The sequence below is a fragment of the Grampus griseus genome (assembly GCF_964374135.1).
Source record: "Grampus griseus genome assembly, chromosome: 19".
Classification (NCBI taxonomy): domain Eukaryota; kingdom Metazoa; phylum Chordata; class Mammalia; order Artiodactyla; family Delphinidae; genus Grampus; species Grampus griseus.
In genome coordinates, this window is record NC_139013.1 from 40,285,384 (window position 1) to 40,311,595 (window position 26,212).

Consider the following 26,212-nt stretch of genomic DNA (forward strand, 5'->3'; position numbering starts at 1 on the left):
TATCTTTCTGTGAATGTGGTTTTTGTTCCACAGGCTGCAGGATTGTAGTTCTTCTTGCTTCTGCTGTCTGCCCTCTGGTGGATGAGGCTATCTAAGAGGCTTGTGCAAGTTTACTGATGGGAGGGACTGTGGTGGTTAGAGCTGGGTGTTGCTCTGGTGGGCAGAGCTCAGTAAAACTTTAATCTGCTTGACTGCTGACGGGTGGGGCTGGTTTTCCTCCCTGTTGGTTGTTTGGCCTGAGGCAACCCAACACTGGAGCCTACCTGGGCTCTTTGGTGGGACTAATGACAGACTCTGGGAGGGCTCATGCTAAGGAGTACTTCCCAGAACTTCTGCTTCCAGTGTCCTTTCCCCACGGTGAGCCACAGCCACCCCCCCGCCTCTGCAGGAGACCCTCCAACACTAGCAGGTAGGTTTGGTTCAGTCTCCCCTGGGGTCACGTCTCCTTCCCCTGAGTCCTGATGCACACACTACTTTGTGTGTGCCCTCCAAGAGTGGAGTCTCTGTTTCCCCCAGTCCTGTCGAAGTCCTGCAGTCAAATCCCACTAGGCTTCAAAGTCTGATTGTCTAGGAATTCCTCCTCCCGCTGCCGGACCCCCAGGTTGGGAAGCCTGACGTGGGGCTCAGAACCTTCACTCCAGTGGTATAAATGTTCTCCAGTCTGTGAGTCACCCACCCAGCAGTTATGGGTTTGATTTTACTGTGATTGCACCCCTCCTACCATCTCATTGTGGCTTCTCCTTTGTCTTTGGATGTGGGATATCTTTTATGGTGAGTTCCAGTGTCTTCCTGTCGATGATTGTCCAGCAGCTAGTTGTGATTCTGGTGTTCTCATGAGAGGGAGTGAGAGCATGTCCTTCTACTCCGCCATCTTGGCTCCTCCTCCAGTAGTATCTTTTGAAGCACAAAAGTTTTTAATTTTTATGAAGTCCATTCCATCTAGTTTTTCTTTTGTTGCTCATACTTTTAGTGTCAAATTTAAGAATACATGTCAAATCTGAGGTCATGAAAGTATACACCTATATTTTCTTCTAAAAGTTTTATGGGTCTAGCTCTTATATTTAGGTCATTGATCCATTTTGAGTTAATTTTTGTGTATGATGTGAGGTGGGGTTAAACTTCATTCTTTTGTATGTGGTTATTCAGTTGTCCCAGCACCATTTGTTGAAGGGACTGTTCTTTCTGCATTGAGTTGTCTTAGCACCCTTGTCACAAATCAGTTGGCCAGATGCTCAACACACTAATTATTAGAGAAACGCAAATCAAAACTACAGTGAGGTATCACCTCACACTGGTTAGAATGGCCATCATCAAAAAGTCTACAAATAATAAATGCTGGAGAGGGTGTGGAAAAAAGGGAACCCTCCTACACTGTTGGTGGGAAAGTAAATTGGTGCAGCCACTATGGAGAACAGTATGGAGGTTCCTTAAAAAATTAAAAATAGAGTTACCATATGATCTAGCAATCTCACTCCTGGGCATATATACAGAAAAGACGAAAACTCTAATTCAAAAAGATACATGCACTGCAGCGTTCATAGTAACTCTATTTACAGTAGCCAAGACATGGAAGCAACATAAATGTCCATCGACAGATGAGTGGATAAAGAAGATGTGGTGTGGGAGGGACTGTGGTGGTTAGAGCTGGGTGTTGCTCTGCCCACCAGAGCAACACAGGCCCATATGTGTATATATATATATATATATACACATGTATACACACACACACATATACAATGGAATGGTACTCAGCTATAAAAAAGAATGAAATAATGCTATTTGCAGCAACATGGATGGACCTAGAGATTATCATATTAAGTGAAGTAGTAAGACAGAAAGACAAGTATCATATGATATCACTTATAATAAAATGATAAAAATCAACTTATTTACAAAACAGAAATAGACTCACAGGCATAGAAAACAAGTGTATGGTTACTAAAGGGGAAAAGGGTGGAGAGGGATAAATTAGGAGTTTGGGATTAACAGATAGACACTACTATGTAAAAAAATCGATAAACAACAAGAACCTACTATATAGAACAGGGAACTATATTCAATATCTTGTAATAACCTATAATGGAAAAAAATCTGAAAAAGAATAGATATATATAAGTATAACTGAATCATTTTGCTGTACACCTGAAACTAACAACATTTTGAATCAACTATACTTCAGTTTTAAAAAAAGGAAAAAAAATCAGTTGGCCATACATTATGCTAAGTGAAATACGTCAGACAGAGAAAGACAAATGCTATATGATGTCACTTACATGTGGAATCTAAAAAATATTGGGTTGGCCAAAAAGTTCGTTTGGGTTTTCTGTAAGATGTTATGGAACCACCCGAACGAATTTTTTGGGCAACCCAATACAACAAACTAGTGAATATAACAACAAAGAAGCAAACTCTCAGATATAGAGAACAGGCTAGTGGTTACCAGTGGGCAGGGGTGGGGGCAGTATAGGAATGGAGGAGTGGGAGGTTAAAAGTATTGGGTGTAAGATAAGCTACAAGAATGTATTATACAATATGAGGAATATAGCCAATATTTTGTAATAACTGTAAATGGACTGTAACCTTTAAAAATGGTATTAAAAAAAATCAATTGTCCGTAGATGTTTTGGGTTTATTTCTGGACTCTCAGTTCTGTTTGTTCCATTAGTTTATATGTTTTTCCTTGTGCCAGTACCACACTGTTCTGATTACTGTCGTTTCGTAGTAAGTTTTGAATTGTGAAGTATGAGTCCTCCTGCTTCGTTTTTCACTTTCAATATTATTTTGGCTGTTCTAGGCCCCTTTCAGTTATGTATAAATTTGAGGATTGGTCTTTGCATTTATGCAGAAAAAGCTACTGAAATTTTGGTAGAGATTGTATTGACTCTGTATATTGCTTTGTGGAGTATTGCAGTGTTAACAATATTAAAGTCTTCCAATTCATGAACAAGGGAAGTCTCTTACCATTTATTTAGGTTTTCTTTAATTTCTTTCAGCAAAATTTTGTAGTTTTTAGTGTGCAAGTATTTTTCGTTAAATTTATTCCTAAGTATTATATTCTCTTGGAGGCTATTGTAAATAGAATTTTCTTAGTTTCCTTTTTCGATTGTTCATTGCAGCATATAGAAGCACAACTGAATTTCATGTGTTAATCTTCTATCCTGCAACTTTCCTGAATTTGTTTATTAGCTCTAGTTGCGTTTTGTGGATTCTGTGAGATTTTCTATATATAGAATCATGTCATCAGCAAACAGAGATAGTTTTACCTCTTCCTTTCCGAATTGGATGCTATTTCTTTTTTTTTTTTTTCTTTGCGGTACGCGGGCCTCTTACTGTTGTGGCCTCTCCCGTTGCGGAGCACAGGCTCTGGACACGCAGGCTCAGCGGCCATGGCTCACGGGCCCAGCCGCTCCGCGGCATGTGGGATCTTTCCGGCCCTGGGCACGAACCCATGTCCCCTGCATCGGCAGGCAGACTCTCAACCACTGCGCCACCAGGGAAGTCCCTTTCTATTTCTTTTTATTGCCTAATTGCTGGCTAGGAGTTTCCAGTATAATGTTGAATAGCAGTGGTGAAAGCAGGCGTCTTTGTCTTGTTCCTGATTTGAGGGGGGAAAGCCTTCTGTTTTTCATCATTAAGTATGATGTTAGCTGTGGGTTTTTCATAAACACCCTTGATCATTTTAAGGACTTCCCTTCTTTTCCTAGTTTGCTGAGTTTTCTTTTTTTTTCCATCATGATAGGGTATTGAATTCTGTCAGATACCTTTTCTGTGTTAATTCAGATGATTGTGTGGTTTTTTCTTTCATTTTGGTAATGTGGTAATTGATTTTTGTATGTTGACCCACCCTTACATTCCTGGGATAAATTCCATTTGGTCCTTATAATGTGGTATTAGATTTGGTTAGTATTTTGTTGAGAATTTTTGCATCTGTATTTATAAGAGGTATTGGCTTGTAGTTTTCTTGTGGTATTTTTGTCTTGTTTTGGTATCAGGGTAAAACTGGGCTTGTAGAATGTTAGGAAGTGTTCTCTACTCTTCTGTTTTTTGGAAGAGTTTGAGAAGGATTGCTGTTAATTCTTATCTAAATGTTTGGTAGAAGCCATGTTGTCCTGGACTTCTTTTGTTGGGAGATTTTTTGGCTACTCATTCAATCTCTTTACTTGATATAGGTCTCTTGAGATTTTCTGTTTCTTCTGAGTCATTATTGGTAATTTTTGTGTTTGTAAGAATTTGCCCATTTCTTGTAGATTGTCTAAGTTGGTGGTATGCAGTTGTTCATAGTATTCTCGTACATATTTCTACCAATACCAGTTATAACACATCCTAACAGAGTACACTTAGATTGTACTAAACTATTTTCTCAACTTTGAAAATATTCTTGCCTGAAGTTGTTCCATGCAAACTATTCATAGAAGGCTAATTTTTCAGTTTAAACTCTGCATTGAGTCTTCAAGTAAATAATAATTAAGTAAAATCAGTAACATTTGGTTACACAGCAGGAGCCAAGGAGAACCTTGAAACCTTTTGTTTTGTAATTGCCTCTTGATGTTGCTACTAGTGTCCTCAATTTTTCAACCAACCATCCTTGCTGATAGTCTTTACTAGTTTATTTATTGATTGATTGATTGATTGGTTGGTACGCGGGCCTCTCACTCTTGTGGCCTCTCCCGTTGCGGAGCACGGGCTCTGGACGCGCAGACTCAGCCGCCATGGCTCACGGGCCCAGCCGCTCCACGGCATGTGGGATCTTCCCGGACCGGGGCACGAACCCATGTCCCCTGCATTGGCAGGCAGACTCTCTACCACTGCGCCACCAGGGAAGCCCTTTACTGGTTTATTTTCTCTGAAGTTTCTTCAGTTGCTGCAGTCAGACACAATTTAAGTAAATTACCATTAGTAAGTGGCTTTCTTTGCTTGCCTAACAGACGAGCCATTCAGAAACTTTCTTTGGTTGCAGCCTCATTTTAATTTTTTCTTCTTCTGAAGAAATCCTGCTGTGATAAGGTATTCTGTTTTTTCTCATTTTTTCTCTTGTTTTCCTGTTAGTTGGGAGTATTGTGATGAATGCTTACTGGTAATGCTGATGTATAAGGTATTCTTATAGCACAGCCATAATGTTATTGCACAATAAACATAATTCTTTGCCATCTAATTTGATAAGAAGATAACTCACACTCTACTGTGCCTTAAAAGCATGGCATTCAATTTGAAGTCCACTTTTCTCTTTCCTGTTCTTTTTTTTCTTTCCTGTTTTTTAGTGATAGGTATGTACCAGTAAGTTTTAAAAAATGTTGCAATACATCAATATGCTTTGCACTCAGAATGCACATAGAACTGTGTCACTGCAGTTTGTTAGTGCACCAAGTAACAGTGGGAAGCATTATCTCTCACAGCTACTCAGCTCTACTTTTGTTCCATGAAAGTAACCATAGGTTGTATATAAATGAATGAGCATGGCTATATTCCAATAAAACTTCATTTGTGGACACCAGAATTTGAATTTCACATTATTTTGTGTCATTAAACAGTACTATTTTGATTTTTTCCAACCATTTTAAAACCATTCTTAGGTTGTAGCCTGTGCAGAAACAGGTGGTAGGCCAGGTTTGGCCTGTGGGCTAAATTTTACCAACCCCTGCTTTACAGTTTAAGCAAATACATTTGTAGGCAACCTGTGTTGCCCAGATTACTGCGTGCTTGCCTGGGGCCCCCTGGTGGCTGAAGGGGGCAAATATGTCTCGAGATGGTCAAATTACTGAAGCACCATGAATTTGAGAATTCTAGAGTTGGAAATCTAGAGGTAGGACTGTTTATCATAGTGAGATTGTAGTAGCTGCTCATATCATTTCCAGAGCTTGGACTGTGGTGACATTTAGGAAAAAGATAAAACAGCACTCCCCCAAATTTTGCATGCAAATCTCTGCAATGCTTTAAGACATCATTCTGATATAGAATGTTTCTTCATCTACAGTTTACTTGGGGGAAGGGTGTGGATTTCAGCATTATTCAACACAAAATAGCATTGGTACAATAATTACATTTTAATGAAACTATATCTTCCAAGGGTGACTTTCTTCCCTTCTCCCCCACCCTTTTCCCCCCCTCAAAGGGTTGAAGTTTAATACATTGATAATTTTTGCTACTTTATCAAGTACATTTCTTTTTTTTTTTTTTTTTTTTTTTTTGCGGTACGCGGAGCTCTCATTGTTGTGGCCTCTCCGGTTGCGGAGCACAGGCTCCGGATGCACAGGCTCAGCTGCCATGGCTCACGGGCCTAGCCGCTCCGCGGCACGTGGGATCTTCCCGGACCGAGGCACGAATCCGTGTCCCCTGCATCTGCAGGCGGACTGTCAACCACTGTGCCACCAGGGAAGCCCATCAGATACATTTCTTTTTTTAAAAAATGAATTAATTAATTTTGGGCTGCGTTGGGTCTTCATTTCTGCGTGCGGGCTTTTCTCTAGTTGCAGCGAGTGGGGGCTATCCTTCGTTGCAGCGCATGGGCTTCTCATTGCGGTGGCTTCTCCTGTTGTGGAGCACGGGCCCTAGGTGCGCAGGCTTCAGTAGTTGTGGGCTCAGTAGTTGTGGTTCGCAGGCTCTAGAACTCAGGCTCAGTAGTTGTGGTGCACTGGCTTAGTTGCTCTGCGACATGTGGGATATTCCCGGAGCAGGGCTCAAACCCGTGTCCCCTGCGTTGGCAGGCAGAGTCTTAACCCCTGCACCACCAGGGAAGTTCCTATCAAGTACATTTCTAAGTAAAATTGGATTTTTTTTTTTAACTACAGAAGTATGGTGGTGAATAATTCAGTGACAGTTTGTATAGTTGGGTGCTGCTGTCTTGCTTTGAACCAAGGTGCCAGCAGTTTTTTATATTTTTGTTTTTTTAATTTTAGTAAACTATACATAGCATAAAATCTACCATCTTAACCATTTATAAGTGTATAGTTTAGTGGAATTAAGTATAGTCCCATTTTTGTGCACCTGCAGGCGTGAGTTTTTTAATCTGCCATTTTAAACTTTTTTTATATATATAAATTTATTTTATTTTTTATTTATTTATTTTTGGCTGTGTTGAGTCTTCGTTGCTGTGCGCGGGCTTTCTCTAGTTGTGGCGAGCAGGAGTTACTCTTCATTGCAGTGCGCGGGCTTCTCATTGCAGTGGCTTCTCTTGTTGCAGGGCACAGGCTCTATGTGCACGGGCTTCAGTAGTTGTAGCATGTGGGCTTCAGTAGTTGTGGTTCACAGGCTCTAGAGCACAGGGTCAGTAGTTGTGGCACACGGGCTTAGTTGCTCCGTGGCATGTGGGATCTTCTCGGAGCAGGGCTCGAACCCGTGTCCCCTGCATTGGCAGGCGGATTCTTAACCACTGCGCCACCAGGGAAGTCCCCATTTTAAACTCTTGATCCAAAAAATGAAACCCTCCTGTTCTGGTCAATCCCAGATTTGCTATATATTTCTGAATGAAATTATTCTCAAATATAATAGAGATCATGCATTTCCTTTTTAAAACTTTGATGGTTTATATTATCCTTAGAATAAAATTTAAACTCCTTACTATGATCCTTCTAGGTTTTTGCTTCTTTCAGTTTTCCCCCTTCAGTTGTTAACTGTTGCCATAGTTGGCCTTTTGCTTCCTCAAAGAAGCCAAGGTCTTATGTGACTCAGTGTTTGCTTATACTTTCCCCCTGTGTTGGAGCTCTTATACTCATGCCTCTCCACCCCCACCTCCCTTTTCTTTGCTTGCTGGTTCCTATGCTACCTTCTCAGAAAGGCCATCCCTGTACTCTCTTTAAAATAGGTTCCTTCTTTAGTCTCTTTCCCACCACTTAGTAATACTTATAATTTTTAATTTTTGTTTTTGTCGATCTCCTCTGAGACTGTACACTCCATGAGGGCAAGGACCATGCATGTCTTATTTATACCTAGCATCTAGAACAATTCCTAGAAAATACTAATCACATTATAAATAGTTGAATGAATGAACACTTTCTTCACTTGGGTTCTGGTATGCCACACTTTTGTTTCTTCCATTTCACTGACTGTCTCTTCTCCTTTCTTATCCATTCTTTTTTGTCTCGCTGTCGCTAAAGTTTGGAATCCTCTATGCCTCAGTTGCCTGCTTTCTTCTTTTTTTTAATAGATCTTTATTGGAGTATAATTGCTTCACAATACTGTATTAGTTCCTGTTGTACACCAAAGTGAATCAGCTATATGCATACATATATCCCCTCCCTCTTGAGCCTCCCTCCCATCCTCCCTATCCCATCCCTCCAGGTCATCGCAAAGCACCCAGCTGATCTCCCTGTGGCCTGCTTTCTTCTATATCTATCTCTATCTAAGCTCACTCCCTAGTCATCTCTTGTGGTCTTATGGCTTCAAATATTATCTATGCATTCATAAGACTCCCAAGTTTACATGGCCAGGCTGAGACTTTTTTTTTTTTTAGGCCGTGCCATGCGGCATGCAGGATCTTAGCTCCCAGCCAGGGATCGAACCTGTGCCTCCTGCATTGGGAGTGTGGAGTTTTAACCACTGGACTGCCAGGGAAGTCCCCAGGCTGAGACTTTTTTTTTTTTTTTTTTGCGGTACGCGGGCCTCTTACTGTTGTGGCCTCTCCCGTTGCAGAGCACAGGCTCCGGATGCGCAGGCTCAGCGGCCATGGCTCACGGGCCCAGCTGCTCTGCGGCATGTGGGATCTTCCCGGACCGGGGCACGAACCCATGTCCCCTGCTTCAGCAGGCGGACTCTCAACCACTGCGCCACCAGGGAAGCCCAGGCTGAGATTTTTTAATGTAACTATGTACTTGATATCTCTACTTGGAAAGTTTATTGGAATCTCACATTTAATATGTACAAAGTGAAGTTTTTTTATTTCATATCTCTCAACTCTTTCTCATTTTCTCCTTCATTTCAGTAATTAGAAGTACTGTTCTTGTAATAGTTCAGGCCCAAAACCTTGGTGTCATCTTTGAGTCCCCTCTTTCTCCCATTTAATTCATCAACGAGTTCTGACAGCTCTACCATAATTAGAAAAAAACTCACTTCTTAATGTTTCCTCTGCTTTTACAACCCACCACCTCCTGGGTCCTTATGTTCCATTATTTGGCACCTGGCTTATAACAAGTCTCTTAAATGTATATCAGATTATATATATGTATATATATATCAAATCATGACACTGCTTTGCTTACTACCCTCCAGTGGTTTCTCATCTCGTAATAAAAACCAGTCATTCTACTGGTTTATGAGGCCTTACTTGAGTAGCCAGTGGCCCCACCCCCCACCAAGCCCTTATCATTTTATCTCCTCACTCTATTCCCACTGGCCTTCTTGCTTTTTCTCATAAACTCCAAAAATACTCCGTTCTCAGGCCTTTTGCACTCACTATTTCCTATACCCACAATATTCTTCCCCTAGATCTCTGTATAGCTCATTCCTCATATCCTTTTGGTATCTCCTCAAACATTGGAGAAAGAGCCCTTTTCTGACCTATCTAAATTAACTTCCCCTTTTCCCTACTCCATTCTCCTTACTTTATTTTATTTTTCCTTATAGCAAATATCACCACCTGACATTTTACTAGAATATAAGTTCTAAGAGGATGGGGACTTTACTCATATGTAAAGCTTACTCATGTTTTCAATGTCTACAACATGCCTGCTATATAGTAGCTACTCAAAAAATATTTATTAAATGAATGATCACATTGCTTGTGGTTTTAGGGCAAAATACACATATATGGTTGAAAAGTGAATAGGACAAAGTTAGCACCTGCGAAATGGCAAAATGGGAATACAGAAAGAAACTGGTTAATGACTTTGTTGAACTGAAGAAATAACACCTACACTGGGGATGTTCTACCTTTGGACCTGGTGTTATTGTTGGATGAAAAATACTGCCCCTCCCCCTCAGCTACTTTGAGTTCAGTTTTCTGTTCCTTGCAGCCTACAAACATATTTCATACAGAACCATTTTAGTCCTAAATTACACTAAATTTTAAAATAACATCTTGGTTGAAGAAACTGTCTTATGTCCCTCCAATGTTGCAAATTAAAACAAGTCTTCTGAAACAAATGTCTCTTATGTAGTAGGAGTGCTAAAAATGTGTGTACCCTGTCATCTAGTAACTCTGCCCTTAATTTATCCTTGAAGACTACTTCAAAAGAAGATAAAAAGCTATAGGTATAGAGATGTTCAATGCTACATTATTTATAAGAGTAAAAAGTAGGAAATAACTATGATCATTGACTTGACATTTTATATGGCCTTGAAAATTGTTTAGAAACTTTATAAAGCCCAATATAATATGAAAAAATTGAAAGACCAAGTTGTATGTTAAATAGGCAAAACAAATCTAGACTGTTAGAAGTCAATATAGTGTTTACTTTTTTGGGAGAGGTAATAACTTGGAAGGCAGCCAAAGGGGGACTTCTGAGATGTTCTTTTTTTTTTTTTGAAGTATAGTTGATTTACAGTGTTGTATTAGTTTCTGGTGTACAGCAAAGGGATTCAGATATGTATGTGTGTGTGTGTGTGTATATATATATATTCTTTTTCAGATTCTTTTCCATTATAGTTTATTACAGGATATTGACTATAACTTCCTGTGCCATACAGTAGGACCTTGTTGTTTATATTTTTATATAGTAGTTTGTATCTACTAATCCCAAACTCCTAATTTATCCCTCCTCCTGTGTTCTTTTTTTTAAAGGGAGCTATTACAGGGTGTGTAGGTTTGTGACAGCTTACCCAAACTATATACTTACGATATGTGTACTTTTGTGTATGTACCTTATCCTTTAATAAAAGGTTTTTAAAAAACCCAAAACTGTTATGGTCACAACTGTATAAAATATATACCCATGTAGACCAGGACATACATGAAAATGTTAAATGTGAGGTGATAGCACTTGTTTACAATTTCTTTGATGTTTTCTTATAGTCAGATAAGAAACAAATTTTTTAACTTTTAAAAAATACTTTTAATTGTGAAAAATATACATATATGTTCATTATATATTTATTACAGCTTTATTGAGATATAATTTACATACCATACAATTCACCCATTTAGAGTTTATAATTTAGTGGTTTTTAGTTTATTCACAGAATAGTGCAACCATTACCACAGTCACTGTTGCAACATTTTCATCACCCCAGAAAGAAACCCAATACCCATTAGCAGTCACTCTCCATTTTCCCCCAGACCTCTTCATTTTGTTGTTTATTTTTTAAATAAATTTATTTATTTATGTATTTTTGGCTGTGTTGGGTCTTCTTTGCTGCCCACGGGCTTTCTACTCTTCACTGTGGTGCATGGGCTTCTCATTGCGATGGCTTCTCTTGTTGCGGAGCACGGGCTCTAGGCGTGCGGGCTTCAGTAGTTGCAGTACGCAGGCTTGGTAGTTGTGGCTCACAGGCTTGGTTGCTCCATGGCATGTGGGATCTTCCTGGACCAGGGCTCGAACCTGTGTCCCCTGCACTGACAGACAGATTCTTAACCACTGTGCCACCAGTGAAGTCCTTGTTGTTTATTTTTAATAGCTTTTCCCTTCAGCTTTTTTTTCCTTTTTTTTCAATAAATTTATTCATTTGTTTTTATTTTTGGCTGTCTTGGGGTCTTCGTTGCTGCGCGTGGGCTTTCTCTAGTTGCAGCGAGCGGGAGCTACTCTTCGTTGCAGTACGCGGGCTTCTCATTGCGGTGGTTTCTCTTGTGGAGCACGGGCTCCAGGCAGGCGGGCTTCAGTAGTTGCGGCATGCGGGCTCAGTAGTTGTGGCTCATGGGCTCTCTAGAGCGCAGGCTCAGTAGCTGTGGCGCACAGGCTTAGTTGCTCCGCGGCATGTGGGAATTTCCCGGACCAGGGCTTGAACCCGTGTCCCCTGCATTGGCAGGCGGATTCCACTGCGCCACCAGGGAAGCCCCCTTCAGCTTTTTATCTAAGTCACAGATGGGTTTTCTTCTTTGGAGTTCTGATTTCCTTCTTCTCTTGATTCAGTAAGTGGGTTGAGAGAGTGGAGTGAGTGGTATACTTAGAAAGGTGTTTCAATTTATTAGGAAATATTTCAGAATTAAAAAAAATAAGGTATGTATTGGGTTCTTGCTAAATATTAGTCATTGTGTTAGGTTGCTTGCCTTAAAATGGTCCCATGCATTTCGGGTAATACTCTACTCACAGCCTTCCAGTTTTACAGAAAAAAGTGCCTCAGAAAACTGAGGTTCAGGCAGGTTAAGTAACTTGTCCATGTTCACACAGTGGTGGGAAGGCAGAGCCAGGGTTTAAACCTAGGGGGTTTTGTTTTGTTGTTTTAATATATGTAAAAACTCTTTACTGAGTATGTTCACTAACCACAGAACATCTTAAAAGCTCCCAAATCTAGGACTTATGGAGGTAGTTAAATTGTAGGATGCTGGCTAATGATGACACCAAGAGTCTAAAGACATGTGTTTGTTATTTTCCACTGGTACTTATGTAATTAAATAATGTGATCTACTTGAGTACTTTTGAGAAGAGGCTACAGATTTGTGCTTCTCTTTGTTGTATCTATGAACAGTTTTGTCTTTGGTTTCCCAGTGATGATCTCTGGAAAAAGTGAAGGTGTTCAACCAACACCTTGTATGAGGGGTTAGTACTACTTCTGCCTCTGTGAAAATGGAAAATAATCGCTCCTCCCTAAAAGTGAAGTTGCAAAAATACCCTTATTGCTGCAGGTGCTCTCAGTAGGTAATTTGGCAGGACTTGTTTAGTGTTAAATACTCTAGCAAGGGGTACATTTTAAAAGTTCTGCCTTTATGAGGATTACTTTAACAATTAATCAATAGTTAAAAGCCCTGTTGAGTTATTTTCTAGTTGAGGTGAAGGATCCAGTGGGGTCATGTGTCTTTTGTAACCTGGTTTGCCATGACCAAAGATATGAATTCTTGATGGTGTGACTGTGAACGGAAGAACTCTTTCTGTTCATCATAAACATTTCTTGAATTTTATTGCAAGGAAACTGAGGCCTTGGAGAGGTTAAAATATGTGACTAAGCTCACAACTAATGGCAGAGGTAGGCTAGTGTCTAGGTCTCCTGAATATCAGTCTGTAATACTTTGCATTAATAAACTAGTGTGTATAATTATAATTAAAAACCTTTCAAAGACTCTGCTTTATCCTTTACTCCATTTTAACCTGCAGACCCCAGAGGAGGCTGAATTTATATGATCATATCATTACATAATTCTGTGAGTATTTTTTAGAATTATGGATATGATTATTTCTTTTATAAAAGCATTTATTGTTTTCAGATTCTTATTTTAGAAAATACGGAAATACAGAAAAAGAGAAAAAATTAAATATGTGATAATTATGTATATCTGCAGAAATAATCAGATGCATTAAAACACACACACACATACACCACTCTTCAGTGGAGCTAATGTACATTTTATTTCCCACTTTCTTCCTCTCAAGATTATTATTATTTACGTTCTCATCTAGTAATTTATACATCTAAGATTTCTAATTTCTTGTTTTGTTAATTTTTTTCTTTTTTGCTCCCCCCAACCCCCATAGATCTTGAGCCAGATGATTGTGCATCCATTTACATCTTTAATGTAGATCCACCTCCATCTACTTTAAACTCACCACTTTGCTTACCACATCATGGATTACCGTCTCACTCTTCTGTTTTGTCATCATCGTTTCAGCTCCAAGGTCACAAAAACTATGAAGGAACTTGTGAAATTCCTGAATCTAAATACAGCCCATTAGGTGGTCCCAAACCCTTTGAGTGCCCAAGTATTCAAATTACATCCATCTCTCCTAACTGTCATCAAGAAATTGATACTCATGAAGATGACCTACACATAAATGACCCAGAAAGGGAATATTTGGAAAGGCCTTCTAGAGATCATCTCTATCTTCCTCTTGAGCCATCCTACCGGGAGTCTTCCCTTAGTCCTAGTCCTGCCAGCAGCATCTCTTCTAGGAGCTGGTTCTCAGATGCGTCTTCTTGTGAATCTCTTTCACATATTTATGATGATGTGGATTCGGAGTTGAATGAAGCTGCTGCCCGATTTACTCTCGGATCCCCTCTGACTTCTCCTGGTGGCTCCCCAGGAGGCTGCCCTGGAGAAGAGTCCTGGAATCAACAGTATGGACTTGGACACTCCTTGTCACCTAGGCAATCTCCTTGCCACTCTCCTAGATCTAGTGTCACTGATGAGAATTGGCTGAGCCCCAGGCCAGCCTCAGGACCCTCATCAAGGCCTACTTCCCCTTGTGGGAAACGGCGGCACTCTAGTGCTGAGGTTTGTTATGCTGGGTCCCTTTCGCCTCATCACTCACCTGTTCCTTCTCCTGGTCACTCCCCCAGGGGAAGTGTAACAGAAGATACCTGGCTCAATGCTTCTGTCCAGGGTGGATCAGGCCTTGGCCCTGCACTTTTTCCATTTCAGTACTGTGTAGAGACTGATATTCCTCTGAAAACAAGGAAGACTTCTGAAGATCAAGCTACCGTACTACCAGGAAAATTAGAGCTCTGTTCAGATGACCAAGGGAATCTTTCACCATCCCGGGAAACTTCAATAGATGATGGCCTTGGATCTCAGTATCCTTTAAAGAAAGATTCATCTGGTGACCAATTTCTTTCAGTTCCTTCACCCTTTACCTGGAGCAAACCAAAGCCTGGTCACACCCCTATATTTCGGTGAGTTGATGGAAATAGATGATGGTCATTTTTCATGTTTATGTGTTACTGGTGGCATGTAACTACATTATCTATATAGAATTATTTGACCGTTTTTCTTCCTCCTTTTTTTTTCTTCAATTTCTTGCAGACAAAGTCCACATTTATTTTCCTTTTAGTCTTAAAAGTGTCTTTAGATAGGCTAAAGTTATAATTTTCAAAGTGTATAATGAATTGCAGATAATAGCAAATTAATTACATTTAAGAATCCCTAGAAGGAATTTTCTTATCCACAAAAGCTTCTTGTAAAAGATTGATTATAGTATAAATTAAATTACTAATAAAACCACTTGGGGGGCTTCCCTGGTGGCGCAGTGGTTGGGAGTCCGCCTGCCGATGCAGGGGACACGGGTTCGTGCCCCGGTCCGGGAGGATCCCACATGCCGCGGAGTGGCTGGCCCCATGAGCCATGGCCGCTGAGCCTGCGCGTCCGGAGCCTGTGCTCCGCCGCGGGAGAGGCCACAGCAGTGAGAGGCCCACGTACCGCAAAAAAAAAAAAAACCACTTGGGAATAGGCTTTTTATATTTTTAAGAACTCAATATACAAGTGAAATTTGCTTTTTATATTTGTAGCAAGTGGTTTTTCCCATAATTTTTTTTTTGTCTTTTTACTTCATAAGTTTGTGATTTTTTTGTTGTTGTAGAGGAATTTTTAAATTTTATATATTCAGGTTTGTCTTTTCCTTCACGGCTTTTGGATTTTATGTTATATTTGAAAGCCTACCCCACTCTAAAGTAACTACAAATAAAAAAATCTAACTCTCACAAGTTTCTAACAAAATTTTTATGTATAATTTTTATAATATATGTACATAACATGTAGTATTTGTATTTATAAATTTTATATATATATATATATATATATATAGTTTTTTTTTTTTTTGAATCGTGAGTCCGGCTAAGGACTGGAGTGAAGACTATTGTAATGACTTTATTTTCTAAGTGGCTTATCAGTTACCACAATGCCATTTATAGAATCAATCTAGTCTATAATTGATTAGAAAAGACAACTTACCATGTATTAAATCCCCACATGGAGTTGGGTCTGTTTACTTTTTTTTAAAAATGTTTTTTTTGTTGGTATGAATGTTTATTTCTGGATCTAGATCTTTAGAAAAATATAATGTGGAATTATGGTATTGAAGATTCCTTTGAGCCCATCACTTTGCATCTGAAAATTATCTTAATCTTTTTAGGGGTTTGCTTGAACAAGTGCAGAAACTCGCTGAGAGTTGATGAAGTTGAGTTGTTGCTTCAGACTAATAAAAATTAATACCTTTGATCTTCAGAGTAGCTGGTAAAGCTAGGCTGAGGACATTCAAGGAAGTAATGAAATGATTTAGGAATTTACTGTAGGCATGATAGCATTTCAAAGGTAGAAGAGACTTTTAAAGTCCCATTTCACCAATCATTAAGAAGATATTACTTTCTAATACAAATCATTCTAGGTTTGGGTCCATTAATATTTGACCTGTGGACGTAGAAGTTGTTTCTTTTCTAATGCCATATTTTCAATGCTAATATATCTAAATGAACCTCTCCCCTTTAAGCTGTTTAAATTTTGATTGTTTTTGTAATTATATACACATATTTGAGAAAGTTACAGTTTATGAAATGTTAGAATTTATCCTTTTAAAAAATATATATACGAAACTAAAAAGTAGATAAAATTGATTTTATTCTTCAGGTTAAAGAATTATTTCTTAAACACCCACCATATCCAGTGTTATAACTTATTAAGTGATGTTTTCTTTTTTTATTTTATTTTTTGAATACTTTGCTTCAATGATCATGGGAAGAAATGTTGGTGCAAGTAATTTGAATCATTGCTTGACAATACTAGCGTGGTGAAATGCATCTTTGTGTGTTTTGTTTATAGCACGTCTTCATTACCTCCACTAGACTGGCCTTTACCAACTCATTTTGGACAATATGAACTGAAAATAGAAGTGCAACCTAAAACTCATCATCGAGCCCATTATGAAACTGAAGGTAGCCGAGGAGCAGTGAAAGCATCTACTGGGGGACATCCTGTTGTGAAGGTATGAGATTTTGGGGATGTTTCTGCAGATACCATACATCTGTTAATGATATGGTCTATTCAGTCAGGTACTGCTGAGCCCGAAGAGAGAAAATTTTCAAACCTAGAAAGCTTACATTGAGGTTTTGTGTCCTTGTTGATAGCACTTCCGCATTGAGGTGTTTTTTTTTTTGCTAGGCTAAAAGATATTCTTCCTGGACTGACTCTCCAGCTGGTGAAACTCAGGGGAAAGATTATAATGGTCAAATAGTTGTTTTTCTGATCTAAAAAAAAATTGTATTATGTTTATAAGTACAATACATGCTTGTTTAAAGTCCAAATAATACAGAAAAGTAGAAAGAATAAAGCAATAAAATACCTAAAATCTAACCCCCTCAGAAATAAGCAGTTGTTAACATTTGATTAACATTCCAGATAATTCTCTGTGTGTATGTTTAGTGGAAGACTAGATGGATGACTAGAAAAATGCATGGACTTTTTTTAAGGATAGGATTATGTTGAACATCTTTGTAATTAATTTTTATTTGAATTTATTAGAAAATAAAACTAAAGTGAAATTATTATAATTATATAATATTCGAGTGTATAAAATATAATATGTAAGTTTTGATTCATAAGAATTGAATATTGGGCTTCCCTGGTGGCGCAGTGGTTGAGAGTCTGCCTGCCAATGCAGGGGACACGGGTTCGAGCCCTGGTCTGGGAAGATCCCACATGCTGCGGAGCAACTAGGCCCGTGAGCCACAACTACTGAGCCTGCGCGTCTGGAGCCTGTGCTCCGCAACAAGAGAGGCTGCGATAGTGAGAGGCCCGCGCACCGCGATGAAGAGTGGCCCCCGCTCGCCGCAACTAGAGAAAGCCCTCGCACAGAAACGAAGACCCAACACAGCCAAAAATAAATAAATAAATAAAATTTTTTTTTTTTAAAAAAGAATTGAATATTAACCTTAATTTTACTTGAATGAAACATTTAAAAAATGAAACAGAAATAAAACTATATGGGGGCTTCCCTGGTGGCTCAGTGGTTGAGAGTCCGCCTGCCGATGCAGGGGACACGGGTTCGTGCCCCGGTCCGGGAAGATCCCACATGCCGTGGAGCGGCTAGGCCCGTGAGCCATGGCCGCTGAGCCTGTGCGTCCGGAGCCTGTGCTCAGCAACAGGAGAGGCCACAACAGTGAGAGGCCTACGTACACTACCCTCTACCTCCTGAATTTTGATGCTTATATTATTCTTCCTTACAGATCTATAGACATCTCCCTGCCTCATGTCCCACCACTCCTGTTATTTAGCTTAGTCCTATATGTGTTGATAGTTGGATTCAGTGATTACTACTAATTCTTTTTTTTTTTATTTTTTTTATTTTTTTTATTTTTTTATTTTTTTGCAGTACGTGGGCCTCTCACTGTTGTGGCCTCTCCCGTTGCGGAGCGCAGGCTCCGGACACGCAGGCTCAGCAGCCATGGCCCACGGGCCCAGCCGCTCCGCAGCATGTGGGATCCTCCCGGACCGGGGCACGAACCTGTGTCTCCTGCATCGGCAGGCGGACTCTCAACCACTGCGCCACCAGGGAAGCCCACTACTAATTCTTTTTTATTTTTTCTTTTTCAAGTGTTTTTGTTTGTTTAAGGAGGGCTTTGGATTCTATATTCCTTGCATTCTTTCATGATTGAGAATGTTTATTTGTTGCCTTTATATACTCAAACATCAGAATGGCTATGTATAATAATCTTTTTTTTTTTTTTTTTTTGCGGTACGCGGGCCTCTCACTGTTGTGGCCTCTCCTGTTGCGGAGCACAGGCTCTGGATGCGCAGGCCCAGCAGCCATGGCCCATGGACCCAGCCGCTCCACGGCATGTGGGATCCTCCCGGACCGGGGCACGAACCCGTGTCCCCTGCATCGGCAGGCGGACTCTCAACCACTGCGCCGCCAGGGAAGCCTGGGTTTTCTCTTCTCTAGTTGTGACGCTCAGGCTGCAGGGCGCTTCGGCTCTGTAGTTGTAGTGCGCGGGTTCCAGAGCTCGTGGGCCCTGTAGTTTGCTGCACATGGGCTGTAGTTGAGGCGCGCGAGCTCAGTAGTTGTGGTACGCGGGCTTAGTTGCCCCACGACATGTGGAATCTTAGTTCCCTGACCAGGAATCGAACCAGGGTACCCTGCATTGTAAGGTGGATTCTTTACCCCTGGACCACCAGGGAAGCCCGCCCCCCCCCCACCTTTGTTTATAAATGGCTGCACCGAGCAGCTTGTGAAGTCTTAGTTCCCGGACCAGGGATTGAACCCAGGCTCTGGCAGTGAAAGCGCAGAGTCCTAACCACTGGGACTGCCAGGGAATTCCCCATTTCTTGTATCTTTGCCTTTTGAAAGAAGTTATTTACAAGTGCTTAAATGAACAAAATCTTTTGGGAGTACAAGTGATTTGTTTCCACAGTATTCCTTTAATTAAAAACTGATTCCCTGCCAAAAAAAATCGCGGCTGGGACGGGGGAATTCCCTGGCAGTCTGGTGGTTAGGACTCGGGTCCTTCCACTGCCAGGGCTCCCTGCTTAAAGGGAGACTAACACTTTGAATATTATCAGTGTTTTATATTCTCCTTGTGAGTGACTTATTTTTTTTTTCTAACTTGTTTCTTTAGAAATTATATCATTCATTATACTTGAAATTACTTAACCAGAGTATGTCTGGAGGTTGATGTTTCTTTTTCAGTCTTCCCCACTACCTATGATGCTCCCTTTCAAATTGAGATTCTTCCTTCCTGCAAGAAAAATTTTCTACATTATGTATCTATATATTTCCTGTTCTATATGTTTTGTCTTTACTTCAGAGGCTCCAGTTACTATTCACATGTTGACTTCTTTGTCAGTCCTCCATATCTATGTTCTTTTCTCGGGATACTTTAATGTATTTTTTTTTTTTTTTTAGTAAACCTATTTATTTATTTATCTATCTATCTATCTATTTATTTATTTATTTATGGCTGCATTGGGTCTTCGTTGCTGCCCGTGGGCTTTCTCTAGTTGCGGCACGTGGGGGATGCTCTTCGTTGCGGTGCGCAGGCTTCTTATTGCGGTGGCTTCTCTTGTGGAGCACGGGCTCTATGCATGCGGGCTTCTGTAGTTGTGGCTTGCGGGCTCTAGAACACAGGCTCAGTAGTTGTGGCCCACGGGCTTAGTTGCTCCGCGGCATGTGGAATCTTCCCAGACCAGGGCTCGAACCCGTGTCCCCTGCATTAGCAGGCGGATTCTTTTTTTGTTTTTTGCGGTACGCGGGCCTTTCACTGTTGTGGCCTCTCCCGTTGCGAGCACAGACTCCGGATGCGCAGGATCAGTGGCCATGGCTCACGGGCCCAGCCGCTCTGCGGCATGTGGGATCTTCCCAGACCGGGGCACGAACCCGTGTCCCCTGCATCGGCAGGCGGACTCTCAACCATTGCGCCACCAGGGAAGCCCGGCAGGTGGATTCTTAACCACTGCGCCACCAGGGAAGCCCCCTGCGACTGTGTTTTGTGTTTTGAATTTTAAATTGGTTCCTTGGCTCCACTTACCACTCATTTGATATTTTATCATTATATTTGGTCTCATGATTTATTGAATTTATATTCTTGAATCTTTTAGTGTGGAGCATTCACCAGCAGTCAATTTCTGTGTTCTGTTTCCTGTGTGTGTGTGTTGAGGGGAGGTTTTGTTTTCATTTTTATTGTATTTTCAACTGTCTTTTGCATAATTTCCTACTTTTTTCCTTAAATAAAAACAAAAACAAACCATGTATATTATGGTTGCCTAATTGCCTTGTCTTTTCCTCCCATTTTGTTTGAGAGCTTTGGTCTATAGCCTGAGGCGATTGGGGTAAAGAGGTAGAGAATTAGTTTAGGATAGGCCTTGTTGGGTTTGGCTCAAGAAAGTGAACAATATCATGTATGTGGCCCACTCCCAGTATGTTAGTATGTATCATATTTTCATGAGCTTTGCTTGTTCCTCTTGTACAACACAGAGTTCTGGAAGATGAAAGCACTTCTGACCTTTTTTGCCTCTGCCAAAGGCTCTGGAGCAGAATGCAGGATCTTTTCTTCGTGAGGCAGAGTTTTTCCTTGACTTGCCTCAGAGTTGCCTACTTAGAACTTTGATCTACTTTGCTACAAATTAGTTAGCATTCTCTGCTATTTTATTTTCCCACTTTATTACTTTTATTCCATTAATTTACTCTTTAATTTTATTTGCTCACTTTTCCTATTACCGTTCCTGGTGAGTGAAGGTATGGATTGGTTAGCAGCTCTGCCATACTGCATCAGAGTCTTCTGTTTCACAGTCCTCACCACCCCCTTGCCCTTTTGAAGTTTATAGCTCAAAGTTGTTCTTTATTTGGTTATTACTGGTAGATTTTTGGCTGTTTCCTACCCCCCACACATATACATTTTGTTTATTTTGTTAGGTATTAGGGGAAGAAGATTGTGATACTACTTCATTTCATTGTCTTTATCCAGAAGTTCTTTTTCTTTTTCTAATATCAAGAGGAAAATAAGCATTATATGATGAGAGCAGGTCATGCCAAATTGAAAAAGAAACATTCCTGATTGTACATACTCTACCACACTTGCAGAGCTGTATGCTTTGTATGGAACACTCTATTTGTGCATGCCCACTTCTGGGACCACATTTTTTCCACCAGCAGAGGTGGCCCCTCTCCAGGAACTAAGAAGAATATTTGTAAGATTTCTACACTATTCTGAGAATTTTTTTTTTATTTAATTTTATTTTTTTTAAACAGCAGGTCCTTGTTAGTCATCAGTTTTATACACATCAGTGTATACATGTCAATCCCAATCGCCCAATTCATTCACCACCACCACCACCACCCCACCACCACTTCCCCCCTTGGTGTCCATACGTTTGTTCTCTACATCTGTGTCTCAATTTCTGCCCTGCAAACTGGTTCATCTGTACCATTTTTCTAGGTTCCACATATATGCGTTAATATACAATATTTGTTTTTCTCATTCTGACTTACTTCACTCTGTATGAGAGTCTCTAGATCCATCCACGTCTCAACAAATGACCCAATTTCGTTCCTTTTTATGGCTGAGTAATATTCCATTGTATATATGTACCACATCTGCTTTATCCATTCGTCTGTTGATGGGCATTTAGGTTGCTTCCATGTCCTAGCTATTGTAAATAGTGCTGCAATGAACATTGGGGTGCATGCGTCTTTTTGAATTATGGTTTTCTCTGGGTATATGCCTAGTAGTGGGATTGCTGGGTCATATGGTAATTCTATTTTTAGTTTTTTAAGGAACCTCCATACTCTTCTCCATAGTGGCTGTATCAATTTACATTTCCACCAACAGTGCAAGAGGGTTCCCTTTTCTCCACACCCTCTCCAGCATTTGTTGTTTGTAGATTTTCTGATGATGCCCATTCTAACTGGTGTGAGGTGATACCTCATTGTAGTTTTGATTTGCATTTCTCTAATAATTAGTGATGTTGAGCAGCATTTCATGTGCTTCTTGGCCATCTGTATGTCTTCTTTGGAGAAATGTCTATTTAGGTCTTCTGCCCATTTTTGGATTGGGTTGTTTGTTCTTTTAATATTGAGCTGCATGAGCTATTTATATATTTTGGAAATTAATTCTTTGTCCGTTGATTCATTTTCAAATATTTTCTCCCATTCTGAGGGTTGTCTTGTTTATGGTTTCCTTTGCTGTGCAAAAGCTTTGAAGTTTCATTAGGTCCCATTTGCTTATTTTTGTTTTTATTTCCATTACTCTAAGAGGTGGATCAAAAAAGACCTTGCTGTGATTTATATCAAAGAGTGTTGTTCCTGTGTTTTCCTCTAAGAGTTTTATAGTGTCCGGTCTTACATTTAGGTCTCAAATCCATATTGAGTTTATTTTTGTGTGTGGTGTTAGGCAGTGTTCTAATTTCATTCTTTTACATGTAGCTGTCCAGTTTTCCCAGCACCATTTACTGAAGAGACTGTCTTTTCTCTATTGTATATCCTTGCCTCCTTTGTCATAGATTAGTTGACCATAGGTGCGTGGGTTTATCTCTGGGCTTTCTATCTTGTTCCATTGATCTGTGTTTCTGTTTTTTTTTGCTGTACGTGGGCCTCTCACTGTTGTGGCCTCTCCCGTTGCAGGGCACAGGCTCCGTACGCGCAGGCTCGGCGGCCATGGCTCACGGGCCCAGCCGCTCTGCGGCATGTGGGATCTTCCCGTACCGGGGCACGAACCCGTGTCCCCTGCATCGGCAGGCGGACTCTCAACCACTGCGCCACCAGGGAAGCCCTGTGTTTCTGTTTTTGTGCCAGCACCCTATTGTCTTCATTACTGTAGCTTGTAGTATAGTCTGAAGTCAGGGAGTCTTATTCCTCCCACTCTGTCTTTTTCCATCAAGACTGCTTTGTCTATTCGGGGTCTTTGTGTTTCCATACAAATTTTAAGATTTTTTGTTCTAGTTCCGTAAAAAATGCCATTGGTAATTTGATAGGGATTGCATTGAATCTGTAGATTGCTTTGGGTAGTATAGTCATTTTCACAATATTGATTCTTCCAATCCAAGAATATGGTATATCTCTCCATCTGTTGGTATCATCTTTAATTTCTTTCATCAGTTTCTTATAGTTTTCTGCATACAGGTCTTTTGTCTCCCTAGGTAGGTTTATTCCTAGGTATTTTATTCTTTTTGTTGCAGTGGTAAATGGGAGTGTTTCCTTAATTTCTCTTTCAAATTTTTCATCATTAGTGTATAGGAATGCAAGAGATTTCTGTGCATTAATTTTGTATCCTGCAACTTTACCGAATTCATTGATTAGCTCTAGTAGTTTTCTGGTAGCATCTTTAGGATTCTGTATGTATAGTATCATGTCATCTGCCAACAGTGACAGTTTTACTTCTTCTTTTCCAATCTGTATTCCTTTTATTTCTTTTTCTTCTCTGATTGCCGTGGCTAGAACTTCCAAAACTGTGCTGAATAATAGTGGTGAGAGTGGACATCCTTATCTTGTTCCTGATCTTAGAGGAAGTGCTTTCAGTTTTTCACCATTGAGAATGATGTTTGCTGTGGGTTTGTCATATATGACCTTTATTATGTTGAGGTAGGTTCCCTCTTTGCCTGCTTTCTGGAGAGTTTTTATCATAAATGGGTGTTGAATTTTGTCAAAAGCTTTTTTCTGCATCTATTGAGATGATCATATGGTTTTTATTCTTCAGTTTGTTAATATGGTGTATCGCATTGATTGATTTACGTATATCGAAGAATCCTTGCATGCCTGGGATAAATCCCACTTGATCATGGTGTATGATCCTTTTAATGTGTTGTTGGATTCTGTTTGCTAGTATTTTGTTGAGGATTTTTGCATCTATATTCATCAGTAATACTGGTCTGTAATTTTCTTTTTTTGTAGTATCTTTGTCTGGTTTTGATAGCAGGGTGATGGTGGCCTCATAGAATGAGTTTGGGAGTGTTCCTTCCTCTGCAATTCTTTGGAAGAGTTTGAGAAGGATGAGTGTTAGCTCTTCTCTAAATGTTTGATAGAATTCACCTGTGAGTCCATCTGGTCCTGGACTTTTGTTTGTTGGAAGATTTTTCATCACAGTTTCAATTTCATTACTTGTGATTGGTCTGTTCATATTTTCTATTTCTTCCTGGTTCAGTCTTGGAAGGTTATACCTTTCTAAGAATTTGTCTATTTCTTCCAGGTTGTCCATTTTATTAGCATAGAGTTGCTTGTAGTAGTCTCTTAGGATGCTTTGTATTTCTGCAGTGTCTGTTGTAACTTCTCCTTTTTCTTATCTAATTTTATTGATTTGAGTCCTCTCCCTCTTTTTCTTGATGAGTCTGGCTAATGTTGTATCAATTTTGTTTATCTTCTCAAAGAACCAGCTTTTCGTTTTATTGATATTTGCTATTGTTTTCTTTGTTTCTATTTCATTTATTTCTGCTCTGATCTTTATGATTTCTTTCCTTGTGCTAACTTTGGGTTTTGTTTGTTCTTCTTTCTCCAATTCCTGTAGGTGTAAGGTTAAATTGTTTATTTGAGATTTTTCTTGTTTCTTGAGGTAGGTTTGTATAGCTATAAACTTCCCTCTTAGAACTGCTTTTGCTGCATCCCATAGGTTTTGGATCATCGTGTTTTCATTGTCATTTGTCTCTAGGTATTTTTTGATTTCCTCTTGATTTCTTCAGTGATCTCTTGGTTATTTAGTAACGTATTGTTTAGCCTCCATGTGTTTGTGTTTTTTTACGTTTTTTTCCCTGTAATTCATTTCTAATCTCATAGTGTTGTGGTCAGAAAAGATGCTTGATATGATTTCAATTTTCTTAAATTTACTGAGGCTTGATTTGTGACCCAAGAAGTGATCTATCCTGGAGAATGTTCTGTGCACACTTGAGAAGAAAGTGTAATCTGCTGTTTTTGGATGGAATGTCCTATAAGTATCAATGAAATCTATGTGGTCTATTGTGTCATTTAAAGCTTCTGTTTCTTTATTTATTTTCATTTTGTATGATCTGTCCATTGGTGTAAGTGAGGTGTTAAAGTCTGCCACTATTATTGTGTTACTGTCGATTTCTTCTTTTATAGCTTTTAGCAGTTGCCTTATGTATTGAGGTGGTCCTGTGTTGAGTGCATTATATTTATAATTGTTATATCTTCTTGGATTGATCCCTTCATCATTATGTAGTGTCCTTCGTTGTCTCTTGTAACATTCTTTATTTTAAAGTCTGTTTTATCTGATATGAGTATTGCTACTCCGGCTTTCTTTTGATTTCCATTTGCATGGAATATCTTTTTCCATCCCCTCACTTTCAGTCTGAATGTGTCCCTAGGTCTGAAGTGGGTCTCTTGTAGACAGCATATAGATGGGTCTTGTTTTTGTATCCATTCAGCAAGCCTGTGTCTTTTGGTTGGAGCATTTAATCCATTCACGTTGAAGGTAATTATCGATATGTATGTTCCTGTGACCATTTCCTTAATTGTTTTGGGTTTGTTTTTGTAGGTCCTTTTCTTCTCTTGTGTTTCCCACTTAGAGAAGTTCCTTCACCATTAGTTGTAGAGCTGTTTTGGTGGTGCTGAATTCTGTTATCTTTTGCTTGTCTGTAAAGCTTTTGATTTCTCCATCACATCTGAATGAGATCCTTGCCGGGTAGAGTAATCTTGGTTGTAGGTTCTTCCCTTTCATCACTTTAAGTATATCATGCCATTCCCTTCTGGCTTGTAGAGTTTCTGCTGAGAAATCAGCTGTTAACCTTATGGGAGTTTCCTTATATGTTATTTGTCATTTTTCCCTTGCTGCTTTCAATAATTTTTCTTTGTCTTTAATTTTTGCCAAATTGATTACTATGTGTCTCGGCGTGTTTCTCCTTGGGTTTATCCTGTATGAGACCCTCTGTGCTTCCTGAACTTGGTTGGCTATTTCCTTTCCCATGTTAGGGAAGTTTTTGACTATAATC

At 39.8% G+C, this 26,212-nt stretch overlaps 1 protein-coding gene across 1 annotated transcript in view; it reads left to right on the forward strand.

Moving 5' to 3' along the window:
* NFATC3 (nuclear factor of activated T cells 3) overlaps positions 1-26,212 on the forward strand; it is a 134,363-nt gene that overhangs the window by 31,117 nt on the left and 77,034 nt on the right. The window contains 2 exon segments of the mRNA XM_082676080.1: positions 13,554-14,688; positions 16,607-16,769. Of these exon segments, the coding sequence (XP_082532206.1) occupies positions 13,554-14,688; positions 16,607-16,769 (1,298 nt within the window).